The sequence below is a fragment of the Pithys albifrons genome, chromosome 6 (genome assembly GCF_047495875.1).
Source record: "Pithys albifrons albifrons isolate INPA30051 chromosome 6, PitAlb_v1, whole genome shotgun sequence".
Taxonomy (NCBI): Eukaryota; Metazoa; Chordata; class Aves; order Passeriformes; family Thamnophilidae; genus Pithys; species Pithys albifrons.
Window position 1 is genome coordinate 45161163 of NC_092463.1, and position 14260 is coordinate 45175422.

The 14260-nt window shown below is 36.7% G+C and overlaps 1 protein-coding gene across 5 annotated transcripts in view; it reads right to left on the minus strand.

The window, feature by feature from the left end:
• IFTAP (intraflagellar transport associated protein) overlaps nucleotides 1-14260 on the minus strand; it is a 62841-nt gene that overhangs the window by 23998 nt on the left and 24583 nt on the right. For 2 of the 5 annotated variants that reach the window (XM_071558661.1, XM_071558663.1), the window contains exons 5-7: nucleotides 12770-12838; nucleotides 11769-11826; nucleotides 5429-5559 (exon numbers count right to left, since the gene is read on the minus strand). In XM_071558661.1, coding sequence (XP_071414762.1) covers nucleotides 5429-5559; nucleotides 11769-11826; nucleotides 12770-12838 — 258 coding nt within the window. Of the gene's footprint in view, nucleotides 1-4869; nucleotides 5028-5428; nucleotides 5560-11768; nucleotides 11827-12769; nucleotides 12839-14260 lie in introns of all 5 variants that reach the window. The other 3 variants (XR_011698088.1, XM_071558662.1, XM_071558664.1) reach the window with 3 other exon arrangements.

Here is a 14260-nt window from a genome sequence, read left to right on the forward strand (position 1 = left end):
AGAAGTGGCATTGACACAGCTTATAAGTCAGAGCAGTGGGAGCTGGATTCCTCTCTGATGGCCAGGTACCTGATATACATAACAGACAGCATCTGGGTACTATCTACATCCTTTATTAATAAACTGTAATGTTCCATGAATGACCAGGAAATATTTTTTCTGGGTTTGTATCATTTTATTAATCATCTGTATTGCTTAATTTTCTAGGGACCTGGCTTACACTGGCTTAAATAGATGTTGGAGCATATAAATCATCTTAGATTCAGACCTGTAGACCACGGGCATTTATAATTGGAAAAACCTTGTAGGCAGTGTTGGCCTAGAAAACAGTATTCATTCTGCACAAAGGATTATCTTGTTTAGGTCCAAGGACTATCCCAGGTAAACCATCATTAACTTTTATAAATAGCACATTTGAAAAATGTTTAAATGACATAAAACTTGCACACAAGCTTTCATTCCCATTAACGGTAAGGTGAACTCCTTGACCTCCACACCATATTCATGTCCATTTTCATCTTTTCCACAGGCAGAAACTCCTAGAATTCATTGTCAGTAAGATCACCAGTAACTGGGTAAAAACTGGTACCAGCAAGGAGAGTTCTACTACCTGTCTTTCATTTGAAGAAATCCAAAACACTCTTCTAAAATACAATGCAAGGCACAAATATTTTTCGGTTAGTTTGGTTGAAACAATATTTGTTAGTACATTGTGCTGGTTTTGGCTTGGGTAGAGAAAATTTTCTTCACCATGGCTGGGATGGGGCTATGTTTTGGCTTTGTGCTGAACACACGGTTGATAATATAGAGATGTTTTTGTTATTGCTGAGCAGGGCTTACACAGAGCCAAGGCCTTTCCTGCTTCTCATGCTGCCATAATGGTGAGGAAGTTGGGGGTGCATGGGAGGTTGGAAGGAGACACAGCCAGGACTGGTGACCCAAACTGACCAAAGGGTTATTCCACACCATATGACACTATGCTCAGTATATAAAGTGGGGGAAAGAAGGAAGAAGGGAGGCTGTTTGAGGTGATGGCTTTTGTTTTCCCAAGTAACTGGTAAAGTCTGATGGGTCCCTGCTCTCCTGGAGATGGCTGAACACCTGCTTGCCCATGGGAAGCAGTGACTCAATTCCCTGTTTTGCTTTGCTTGTGTGCACAGCTTTTGCTTTCTCTGTTGAACTGTCTCCATCTCAACCCACAAGTTCTCTACATTTTACCCTTCTGATTCTCTCCCCAGTCCTACTGGTAAGAGAGTGAGTGGCTGCATGGGGCTTGGTGTCTGCCTGAGGTTAAACCATGACACATACCTACAGGTTTCAAGCTAAGAATTTAAACTACAGTAAGCCTTCAGAGGGATTCTACAAAAGCAAATCTGTTTTCCTCTGCCAGCATAGTTATGGAAAGTATACACAAATTCACTATGACCTTGTGTTGACCTTCATGTAATTCCAGAAACATTTTATGCAGATAGAGCAAAATAATGGAAAAACTTTTGTTTACAAAACTTGACCCCAAAATGCTAACTGAGATTAGATGCCAAAATAGAACACACCCATCTCCGCCCTGCTAACAATTTTTCTATCACCCACGCATTGCACATTTGAAAAGTTTATCCACACTGCACATTTATCAGTATGCTTCATCTCTCAAATGAATGCTCAAAGCACTGGGGATTCCATTTTTTGCTTCTTCTCCCAAGAAGCCATTGACTTCAACCCCCATGTAGACAAGTAATCTAAAATTTTTACACTACAAACTAAAAATTTGATCTATTTTAAAAAGAAGACATTTTACAATAGAACACCAAATACTCTGAGCTGATCAAGTTATTACCTTGTTATTTTTGCCTAAGGAGTTGAGAGAAATTTGTGAATTTCAGGTGTCTAATTTAACATCTAATTGAAATCTTTTTGAGAGCTCTCTGGGAATAGAATCTTGCTCTAATAGAAAACTGCCAGTTTGCTTAAGATTGCTTCTGTGATTTATTCTCTGAAGAAAAAAATCACTTTCATTTACAGTTCCTGCATGTCAGAATTAAAGGGGGCCAAGAATGTAATATTCATATTAATAACTGAACTATTTGCTAGAGGCTGTTTTAAAAAATAATATTGTAAATAAAATACCTTAAAGCTGACATTTTCAGAAGTCTAATTGTAATTGGCAACTGAGTTCTTTTATTAATCTGAGTGGAGTTACAGTTAACTGAACAGCCTGTCTCGGTCCTTCTAAAACTATATATCTGTGTAATTATGGCACTCTATGATTCACTTGGTCATATTATGTAAAGCATGCACATACAATCACCAATGATTTCATTGCATACGCAAGGGAAAACTCACTAGTTCCCTTAAAATAAGTAAAAACAAAAGGTAGGGGGAAGGCATGTCCACAGTGATCTCATATAAGCTTAATATATACTGGGGTATTTGGGAGAAAAAAAGTTTGTTATGAGCTCAAGGCACTGGATTGGAAGTCAATAAATCCTGACCAATTTTCTACTTCTGCTTCATCATTCTGGACAAGTCATTCAATCTCTGTGTCTTTACTGGCCTCTGAGAAGGTATAACTCTTCCATCTTCTTTCACTTAATCAATTCTGTCTTTTAAGTTCTTCCTTATTCTTGTTGCATTTATACATAGCAAGTAGCAGAAACAAACCTAGGTTGAGGCCTGTCAGTAGAACCTTAAACCAATGGAACTCAATGGAAGTTGTATCTTAGGTGATAGATGCTGCTATGCCACAGATAAAGCTAAAATGACAAGTATGGTAAATATTTTTTTGAATGCTCAAACTACAGACAAAAAAAAAAAGGAGACTAGAAGGGTTGAATTCTTTTTTCCCAATCCCAGCCATATAAAAAAATTAGGCTTCTAGATTAAGGTAGTCAATTAGCCAAAAATGGCTCAGGCAGAGCTTGCAGATGGAGATATATTACATTTTATGACAAATGCCTACAGTAAGTGGGAAGAATCACTTTCTGGAGTTGCTTATCTCTGCCTCTTGATGACTGAAGGACTAAATTAGGCTACATTTAAAGCTGAAGTTAGGTGAGATGAATCCCGCTTTGAATGCAAGTTTATATTGAGTGGATGGAAAATATGTATCAACTGCATTTGTGTATGCAGGGAGGGAAATAAGAACAAATAAAGACCCTAGGAAGCAGGCATTAAGACATAAAAAACCCATGATGTCTTTTATGAAAGAAATTTAATAGAAATAAAAGAGAGAATAAATTTCTGAGTAGGGAAGGAAAATATTCTATGATAATGTACTTCAACCATGGAGTGAATGCTGGTTCAATTTGCAGTGGTCCGTGGGAGGTCACACATGCTGCTCTGTCAATACTGAAATCCTGTAATATGTTTATGTTTAAAGTGAAAGATGAAGAAACACTGGTGGACAACACAAATAATTTACTGTGTCATTCACTAAGCCACTACGTAACAGCTTTTAACAGAAAAACATTTCTGGGGAGACACGTTGCTCTTTACTAACTAGCCCAGTCATAATCTGGGTCTTAGCAGAGCTGCTTTTTTTAAAATTTCCCTAACAATATATTCAGAGATACACACCTTACCCTGAAGTGCCTCACAAGTATGTCCACAGCATAGATATTTGACATGCTGCTATTTTTCATATGGAATGGTCTTTCATTCTCTAAGAAAACCAATTAGGCAGCCACATTCTTTTGCTTTTCCCTAACAGATTTGTTTTGATGGACAGAGAACAGTCTCATTTCAAAGCAGAGATTTCTCCAGGGAAAGTATTTTTCTCTTTCTAAACTAGCTCTGCCATAAGCAATGCAAGACTTAATTTTCAAGGCAATGACAATTTGAAGCACGGAGGGATTTTAAAATGGACCTGTTCAGTCTTGACAGTTCTAAAAATTAGGCCACAGTTGTATTACCTAAATGAAGACACAAATATGTTTATAATTTAGGGGGAAAACTGCACTCCTCTTAACTAGCCTGGCACCAACCAAATGATTGCGAAAATTGTCAGTCTTACTTCTTGAAAAATGCAGCAACTCTTAACCAATGTAATAATACTAAGTTTCTTTCATAACCCAACTTTTCCTCAAATGGACATGAATTTTGCATGCAGTGGGATCTTCATCTATTTTTCATGAGTTATAGTTTAAAGAATCATATGCAGTCCTTTATGAACACTGCAGGCTGCTACAACCCTCCCTCTTCTTTGCTTCTATACAGAAGTTATCAAATGAGAAAGCTATAAAATCTCATTCTAGGTTTTTTTGTTGTTCTCTTTTTATTTTTTGTGTGGCAATGGATGTATCTCAAGGCAAAAACCTAGAATTATGTCAATCCTTAGGGAAAAGAGTGAGTATTTTTATTCACAGAATAGTGGGTTTTAAAGCTTGAAAGGTCATTTTAGTACATCTACTTTTCCCCATCCTTATAGTAAAGAGTTTATTGCAAGCAACTAAGCACAACTGAGCTCAGGAAAGAAGGCACCATATGCACTGCTGTAAACGCAAACCTTCATTGGTCATGCGTCATTTATAAACTTGATTTAAGCCTCATGGGAACATCAATAAGCATATGAAACCATCAAAACTGGCCCATTTTAGCTGGAAGCTAACTTCAGCTTCTATTACAACAGTCAGGCAGGGGAAAGGAGTGGTGAAGAATTCTCTGCAATAGAAACATCAGCAAAAGTTAATGCTCATGCTGACTATTTGGATAGGAAGCTTAATGACTTAAAATAAGCCTGTGAGCAATCCACACCTTCTGTTGCAGTTTGAAAAGAATTGAAATTCTGAAGGAAAATGGCAATTCTAAATTATAGCTTGTATTGACTGTGCCTGATTAAAAGGCTCAGAGTCCATAAAGCAAACCTCTTCATACCAGAACTAGACAATGCAGATTCTCAGCAGCATCTTGCTACTACCCATTTCCAAGGAAACAAATCTCAATTCTGACCACAATATATACCAACTCCTTTTTCTTCCGAAGTGTCATGTTAAAGGGATCATTCACCATCTCCTTGTTGCAGAAAATGGTTCCTATATTAAGACAATGAGATTATGAGATCAATGGAAAATTAAATGGCCCATCATACTACATAAGTAAGGATTTGTTGAAAGGTCAGGAAGTGCAAGAGTTTACTCAAATATTTTGTGAGTTACACAAATATTAAACAGCATTTGAAGTATGGAAGTTTACATTTTGAAAATTTAGGATTATATAGCAGCAGTGTGCGAGCTAAAATAATATTTATCTCAATTCTTAATGTATTAAGAATTCATTATTAATCTAAAAATCACTAATTCTACTTGTCAACTCACAGCAGTTCCACACACTCCATCTATATCCCTGTGTGCTTCTGGAAATAACATTAGAAGTTAAAGGAATAAAGAAGTACCCTAAGACCCCAGTGTTTTAACAAATAAATCTGACCTCATACCTCTTGGGCTTTGCTGTCCGATGGCTGCAGAACTGACAGGGTTCTGAACCTCGTTTGAATAGGCTTATCAAAAAAGGGTGTACAATAAGTCACTGTCTGTTCCACCTCTCCTGGGAGAACTAATGACCCTGCTGAATAAAAAATAGTCAACATTAACTTTCCACTCAATGTATAAATTAGCAAAATCCTTTTAAAATTCTGTAGTGCTCAGAACACAGGCAAGAAGCTTGTTAGTCAAAGTGTGCTGTACTTATTGTTGCATAAGCAATCATTAAAACAGATCCATGCAGTCCTGAGGAAAAATCTAGATAGTAATACTGTACTGAGTAAAACTCAAGGTAGCTCTTCTTTCTTGAGGACACTGAATTAAAAATCTGGATGTAGATGCTCTCAAACTTAGAGAACACCTGAGATTACATTAATTTCTTTCATAACAAAGATGGAAAGTACTGAGCAGAGATGTCTGCAGTAGAAATTATAAAATACCTCATCTGCCATTGATGAGCTGGGCAGGCTCATTCATTTCTTATTTTCTAGAGCTTCACCACCTGTACAGTGGCATTAGGAATCATTGCAAAGCATCTTAGTATGACTCTTCCAAAACATTAAATAAAAGTATCTGGTAAAAGTACTAATATTCCCTACTACAGTGTCAGATGACTCTCTCATCCAAGGATATTTCATAGATGTTTGTTCCTCCCTGAGCTTTCCAAAAAAGAGATGCTTGAGAGGACTTCCCCATATCTGGGACGGAGTGACATGTAACCTTTCCATATGGGCGGGATTAGGTCCACAGTTCACAGAATCACAGCTTTTCTGAATCACTTTTGCTTTAGAAACTTAAGCAAAACATTCCTACTGGAACAGTGGGTTTGTATTCTGTGACAGATCAGAAGGATATGCCTTAGGTTGAGAAATATCTTTTAACATGAATCAATCTCAGCTCTGCTACAGCACAGATGTGTCCATCTTGTCTCAGTAACATTTTAATGAAAGAACTTAAGGGGACCATATGTCTTGTAATTTAGTCAAAGGATTATGTAAATCTACCTGCTATTTTTTCCAGCTGATACACAAGTTTCCTTACAGTTTTATACTACATTTACATTCCTCTTGAAATCTCAGAATAAATTTTCAAAGCATTGCTTAAATGCTAGTTGATGGAACCAATAGGAGGTACATAGATGCAGGATGAAAAGGATGAAGTTGCTATTTAACTCTACCTGCATAATTTTACCACAGTAGTAGAGTTATGGACTTTCCATTCTTCTGTGAATATGCATTTAAAAATAATGATTTCCTAGCCAGGCCTTTGTAAAAAATCTATGATCAAACTCTTCATTTAGCTTTCTTCTGGGAAAAATGTACTATTTCAAAGCCAGGTTTGGAATTGCAAAGTAGAATGTTCTTTTTAAAAGGGTTGAATTAATTCCCTTGGGTATTTCATTCCTGGATTTTTGTCTCTTGGTTCATGATTCACATATAAGTGGTTTCATTTTCAAACCTATTCTCTTGGCTGCTTATGCCAATCTCTAGCCATCTATGTACTTTCAGTACTTGTTTTCAGTATAGCGTCTGTTCTGATTCTGCACCAGTTATATGAGAAAGCTTTCTGAAAATGACAGCACAGTCCACAGGTATCTAGGCGATGTCTTCACATGCTCTGCAGCCGCTTTTTCCATAATTTGGGTCAAAACTATTTGTAGGACAGAAGGAAGATGTGATGCTCATTTAAAGACAATGGCACTGTCCACTATCATTTCAAACCTGCACCCTAAACCTATGCCCTACTAAAGTAAGGGAAGTCTGGACATCAAGAGGTTTCTATCAGCTCCCGATATAACCACCAATTATTTCTGCACTAAGAACTTCTCCCCCTCAACAGACCAATCTGGAGAGAGAAGAGAAGGAGGAAGCACTGTTATAAAACAGTCTGGCAATGGCTCAGAAAGATAACTCTTAAGAAATAGGACAACAGGAGGAAATTTATTTTTGCTTTTAGCGAGAAGTGCTGATCATACTCAGAATGTCAATTCCGCTTTTTAAGGCTTGTTAGTAATGCAAACAATGTTTCAAATTCCCTTCAATCACCCCATAAGAATGTAATCAACCTTTGTTTGCCAGTAGACATGCCAGAAATGAGCTTTGTCTCTCTCTATCCTGGCTATGTGACAGCATATGAAAGTCTAATTGGTAAATGCTGCTTTCCCTGATAATGTTTAATAAAGAAACTCCTTCAGAGAGAAAAATTAGAGAGTTTTGACAGTCCTCCTTCTCAGTGGGAGCACCCAAAGGAACTCCAGGCTATTGTAAGTTCTAGCCAGTACCTCATAGCTTGTTTAGGCTGCTGCTACAGTACTACTGGATGATGATTCTAATTAAGCTGCTAATTATGTTCTCTGTGGAGGTGATTAATTAGCAACAGGAAAGCCTTGGATACTGCCAACGGCACCATATACACAGATAACTGAACAGTCAGTGATATCAAAAAAACTGAGAAGACATTTTGAAATGCACCTCTCATACCATAAAGAATCGACTCCCTGCATGAATGGCAGTGAACACTGATGATTTTACTCAAGTCCAGCATACTTTAATGAGGGTATTTTTGGAAACTGAACAATTCTCTTTAGTCCCTCCCACCCCCACCCCAGAAAGCGATTACTAAATCTGTCAACACTGCAGAGTTGAACTTTTTGCTTATTGTGTACCATTAATTATAAGCACAGAAAAAATAATCTACTGGCACAAGGCAGCTTTGAACTTTCAAGAATGAAGAAGTTCAAAGTTTTGTCTGTATCTTTAGCTTTATGGTAGCCAAATGATGCCCACATATATATATACACTGACACAGGTTTTATCACTTTCAGACACTACATTTCACAAAACTGCTGTTGATGGGGAGTTGAGAAAGGAGACAGTTATAACAAAAAAAGCTTAAACCTAAATTTTGCAATGTCTTTTGATTCTCATGCTTCAGGCTGTTAGTCCCAAAGAGCTGTCTAGTGTGAAATCATCTCAAGACAGTGTTAAATGGATTGCAGAGACTGAAGGAGAAAAACAAGAAAAGGATTCTCCAGCGAGGGGGGAGCCCCATACTTAAAAAAATTCACCTAATTGAACTCTGAATCCTCTTCCTCAATCTGGTTTTCCTGGAGGTAAGCATAGGCTCAAAATATAAATGGAAAGTCACAGATTATGAAAAATAACAGATATTGATATCATTTGTCTAAAGAATTATTTAAACAATCAATAGTTATGCTTGGCCTTGTCTTCAAAGTAACTGAGTCAATTGGGTTCTCCTCAGCCTCTGCAGGGTTATAGACAACTGGCACCTTGAAAAGGTAAGTCTGCAGTACCTCAGTGTTCCAAACTGGATTAGGATGAAACTCATACCCTTGCCTATGCAGTTTCACCCATACATTTCATTAGTCCTGTTTGAATTTTAATTAATTTTAATTTTCTCTTGTATTTAAACAATATCACACTCAAGGTCTCTAAACATGCCTCTTACCTATTTTGTACTTTACACAAATATTACCTATTATTACCTAACTATCCTTCAAGCCCTGCAACAAGAGATTTGTAACCACTACTGGAAAGGAATTCTGTTGCCCAAACACAGGTACTAGGTATTGTCCATCCATCCCTGGAGAAAGCCTGATCATCTCTAGTGTTGCCTTAAGCAACTTACAGTTACAGATTAAAAGCAGTGAGAAAGAGCGATTAAACAACACACACATGCTGTCTGTACATGGTGCATTAAAGCTATGGTTTAGGGCAACAATTTTACTTTGCCAGTCATGGTTTACTGTGCCAAAGTCCCACAATGCAAAGCATTGTCCTGGTTTCAGGCTTTCAGCTCAGTGCTGTCAAACAAAAACAGACACGATGAATTTGCACAGTGACCAAATCTGTGGGCTGCTTTTTTTTTATTTGAAAGCAACAGCTGTATTCATTCACACCTTAGACTTTGAACTTCTGAAAATAAATTGAATAAAGAAAATAAAAAACACTAGAATGACTGTTCCAGGACATCTCCCAAACGGCGCCAGTTAGTTGGGATATTTTAACACCTATTTTCTGTCATGCTTTTCACACTGTCAAAATTGAGCCACCTGCCCCTATGTGTGAATATTTACTGTATTCATGTACAGTTGCTAACTCAGCTAACTGATCTCCTCTTTAAAGGTAAAGAAGCACAGAGATACTGAACTGTTGTCAATAACAAGGAGATATAAAAGCTTGGGGCAATTATACTACAGTATGATAGATGGGATATTTTTTAGCTTGTTTTGCCAATACAAAGTCTTAAATCAGTAATTTATTCTGACATACTGGTGTCAGTATTTAAAAATGCCAACAAAAGAATGTCTTTCAAATTTGTGTCACACTTTGCCTCATTTATAAACTAACTGGGATTCTTCAGAATTAATCCTTCTTAAAGTGGTCAAGAGGGATATTTTAGATTACTGTAGTATTACAAACAATAGAAGTAACACCATTTTATATTTTAAATTGTGTTTTGTTGCTATGGTTTCTATAGGAGTAAGATTTTACCACTCTTATTACAAAGCCTTTCAAGTGGATTTTGACATGTAAGACTACTATCAAATTATAAGTGCTGTCCAAGAGAAATTTTTTAACCTGATTCAACAGTTATTTCCACTGAAGAAGCCCTGGGCAAAACCCAGACTGTGGGTTTCTCAGATAGTGTTGTTCACTTTCCTTAGAGAGTTTAAAAGGAATAATTACTTTCTGGTTCTGCAGTGTATTGATGCTATAAAATACAATCTAAATGCTTAATGTTTTGATGAGTATTGTTGATACAGTTTCTTTCTGCACTAAGGCAAGTCTGCCTCAAACAAAGTGTGTTTTACTTGGGGTTTCTAAACATATGTGATTAATACTCACTCATGCACACACACAAATACACAGAAATTACCCAAAAGCTGGAGAGAGACAAGGTCTGTCATGGTACCAAGTGTGAGAAGCTTATCCCCAAGCTCTAGCAGAGCTCTTCTTTCCTCACAGTTCCATTTGGTATTTTAGTGTTGAGCCTAATTCTCAGCCACCAATTTGTAGCCTGTTTGAAACTAGTGATATCTAACAATACCTTAATGAACTAGACATAGGCAATTATCATTTCATTATCATACAAGTGAAATGTTAATGCTTACAACAGTAAGCTCCAGGGGTTTTTAAATAGATACTGCTAGAATTTAAGACATAAACATAAAACAATGCTCTATGAAGGGAAAAATGGGCACATACATATGAACACTGCACTCAAAAGAAATCTTTGATGTCTCTACCTGATAGTGGACTTCTATCTTCCTAGCTCCCCTTCCTGAAATGTCCAGGTTGGAGAAACAATATTTGCTGTAAACCTGATTTATTATCTCCTTGTGAGATACTGGAAGTCTCTAAGCCCACTGACTTCACAGGAATTCTGCACATACAGAAAGACTACAAATCTTTACTGTTAGAGTGGACAGACCAATCAAATGACAGTAACTAAGAAACCAAGGATCAAAGTCCTGCTCCATTGCAGCTTTTGTCTGTGACCTCAGAAAAATCCCTTTATCTGTGTGGCTTCATTTCTTCATACACTCACAGCTGTAAATGAGGAAAATTAATTTAAACACTAAAAAGTTGTAAATTCTAGTCATAATAAAAGTCACACGAGGACGTATGATAGACAAATATCTATACATTTTAGTATTCCATTACTTTTTGGAGGTGGGACAGTTAAAATTATTAGAGACATATGGAACAATTAAACACAACTCCAAATTCTTATAATTGGAATTCTTACAGAAGTTCACTGTGAATTCAAAATTAGTCTCATCTATTTTAAGGCCAGGACAAAATCATTTTAATAGGTAGGGACAACATTTTCATTAAGTATTTCCACTTTACAAAACTGTCTCTTAGCACCGACATCACTTTGTGAAAAAAACTTTTGTAATTAAAATAATTTCAATGCAAAATAGAAGTGCAGAAAAATGTAGAAATGTTGCTAACAAGAAGTGTTCTGCAATTCTAAAAAATCTTGAAAAAATAACTGTTCAGCACAACACATTTAATAAATATTCGTTTTAATTTATTATCTCATTAGCTCTTAAGAGTGAGGAAATTAGTATTTTAATTTGGGGAACTGGAGCAATGTGGGGAATTTTCCAGCAATAGAACAACTGAGGAATATCATCTCTTTTAGAGAAGAAACAGACCTTTAATGTTCATATACTTGCATTCAAAGAAACAGTCTTTCATCAATGTTCATACACTTGTATTCAAAGACAGAAAATGACAGTGAATATGGAGGGGGGAAACCTACCACTGCATGTCTCTTCATCTGTGTCTATATCTTCCCAATCTAAATACTTGTCCACCTGCTGTAAAAAAAACAAATTGGAAAACAGATTAGAAGGTATTAATTTCATCCCTTATAGTACAACCTAAAGCAAAGCAAAGATTTATTTAATTGTCTGCTTCATGTTCTCCATTCTCTCCTGCATTTTTTCAAGAAAGCATATGAATTTTCTTTGAAATGTGTAATCCAAAGGAAATACTTTTAGGTATAGGCAAAGAATTGCTGCCAAAATTGTTGCATATCAATGTAAGCGATAGGAAAGAAGCTTGAGTTATACAGAAATTTTTTCAGGAACTTAGTGGGAAGATTGAGAAATAAAATATTTTCATAGGAAGAAGATAAATGGTAAGTTACTATGCAATTTTGCAAGTTCACTTCCTATGGCACAGAGGCAGCAAATGCTGTATGCAAACTAGAGCTTGATCCTTCTGCTTTGACACTAATGGTGAACTGATTGAGAAGTAAAAAAGCTAAGAATTATTGAATTTCTAGTATTTCATCTGTGTCTTTGCTCTATTGGTTTTTTTAGGCTGATGTCCCTTGAAAACATTCTAAAATATCTAAAACATACAAGAGAAGACCTTTCTCATTTCAGGTATCACTCTGAATAGATGCACAGGGTAAGAGTGAAAGGCTTTTCACAGCCCATGGGCATACCGTGTTACCATGGATGATTTACTCTATGCACTGGATTGTCTACTCTGTTTTCATGAAGTAATTAGAGATGCTCTTAGATAATTTTTTCCAACCTGGTTATTCTCATCAAGAGTTACATAACCTTTACAGTTTAAAAGTACATACTCACTGACATTTGGAAAAAAACTTGGATTTCTCTCATTCTTCTATCCAATAGAGAAGAAGGAAACACATCAACAAGTTACAAGTAATTTGTAAGTTAATAAAGCAAAAATCAGTCATGTTCTGCTCATAACCTCCACTTTGAAGAAAATCAAAGAAAACTTCACCTTCACTCTTTCAGACAGACTGAGATTTCCATCAGATCCACCACCTTTCAGGCTCTCATTAATCATTGTCTGTAGGTAGATAGGCAGAAATACTTATGTGTATGAAACGGAACCAAAATAAGTCAACTTATTGTTGTGCTTGTACTGATTTACACATACAGGTCACAGAATTACAGAATGGGTAAGGTTGGAAGGGACCACTGGAGGTGACCTTGTCTAACCTCCCTGCTCAAGCAGTGTCCCCTAGAACACATCACTCAGGATTGAGTTCAGATAGCTTTATACATGTTGTACAAAAAAATTTTTAAGAAGTGAATGCGATACTCCTGAAAATAGAATGGATGCCGGTAGTTCTCTGAAAAACTACATAGGACCAGACTGAATCAATTAGAACAACAATGTAAGTAACCATAACATGCCTAAAAAGCAGAATTTAGAGTAGCACTGTTTTCAGTAGCAGTTTTTAACCCTCTTTCCTTTCCTCAGGGCAGGCTTAAAGGTTACAGTGATCAATTTACCCCATTACAGCCTCCTCCTGCTACTTCACTAACAATTTTTCTGACGCATTCTACTATTACTGTACCTGCTTCTTAAACTGCTAATGTGACAAAAATGTACAGCCATGTCTGAAGCTTTTTTCCATTAGAGACAAAGACAAGCATTAAGATGTTCCACTACAAAGAGGATAATGAAAGTTGCACAATGCTTTACAGGGCAGAAATACAATTCAAAGCGGCTAAAGAGACAGAAAAACAGTCTATTCCAAAGAGGAAACACCATTCTTCATGGAAAAATGTCCAAAAGATTCTTATCATTGTTGTTACACAATCAGCTGACAGAATGTGACTGTTTTAAAATTCTTTCTTGATTCCACCTCAAAGCCATGCCCTAGTGGGGAGAAAAATGGCAGCTTGTGCTCTTTGACTAAGGCCTGGCAGGTTCACCATTTGAAAGCACTTAAGTGTGTTCCTCTGTGTATTGCACAAAAGAACCTGCTACTTCTTTTTTAATAAAAAGTTTAATGAAAGGAAATTTTGAGTACAGACCGAACACAGCTTTGTTACTTGTTATTCAGACAGAAGTTCTTAAGTTGACTCAGATTTCCATCTCACTTTCTCCAGATGATGCCTGTTGATTTCCTGTCCCTACATGTTAAATCACTTATCTCCTATGTTTTAGAATATTAAAAACTACTCTGGCCTGCCCACTGCTTACTTTAGGCATCTGAAGTGATTTAGCTACAGTAACACAGAACTCCATACTTTCTAAAACCTTCAAGAAACAAAATAAATCTGTACATGCTGGCATCCATAGTCTCAAGATTTCTCTTCCTTTTTTCCAACCTCTACTGCCAACTGGAGTCTTCAGTGAAAGGATTGAATAGCTCATTGCAGGGCACCTCATTCATCAGTCAGATTATGACAGCTTTTCAGCAGGGCAAATGACACTGCCAAACACAATCCCTGCAGGTGCCTCTCTAAGTATTAATCA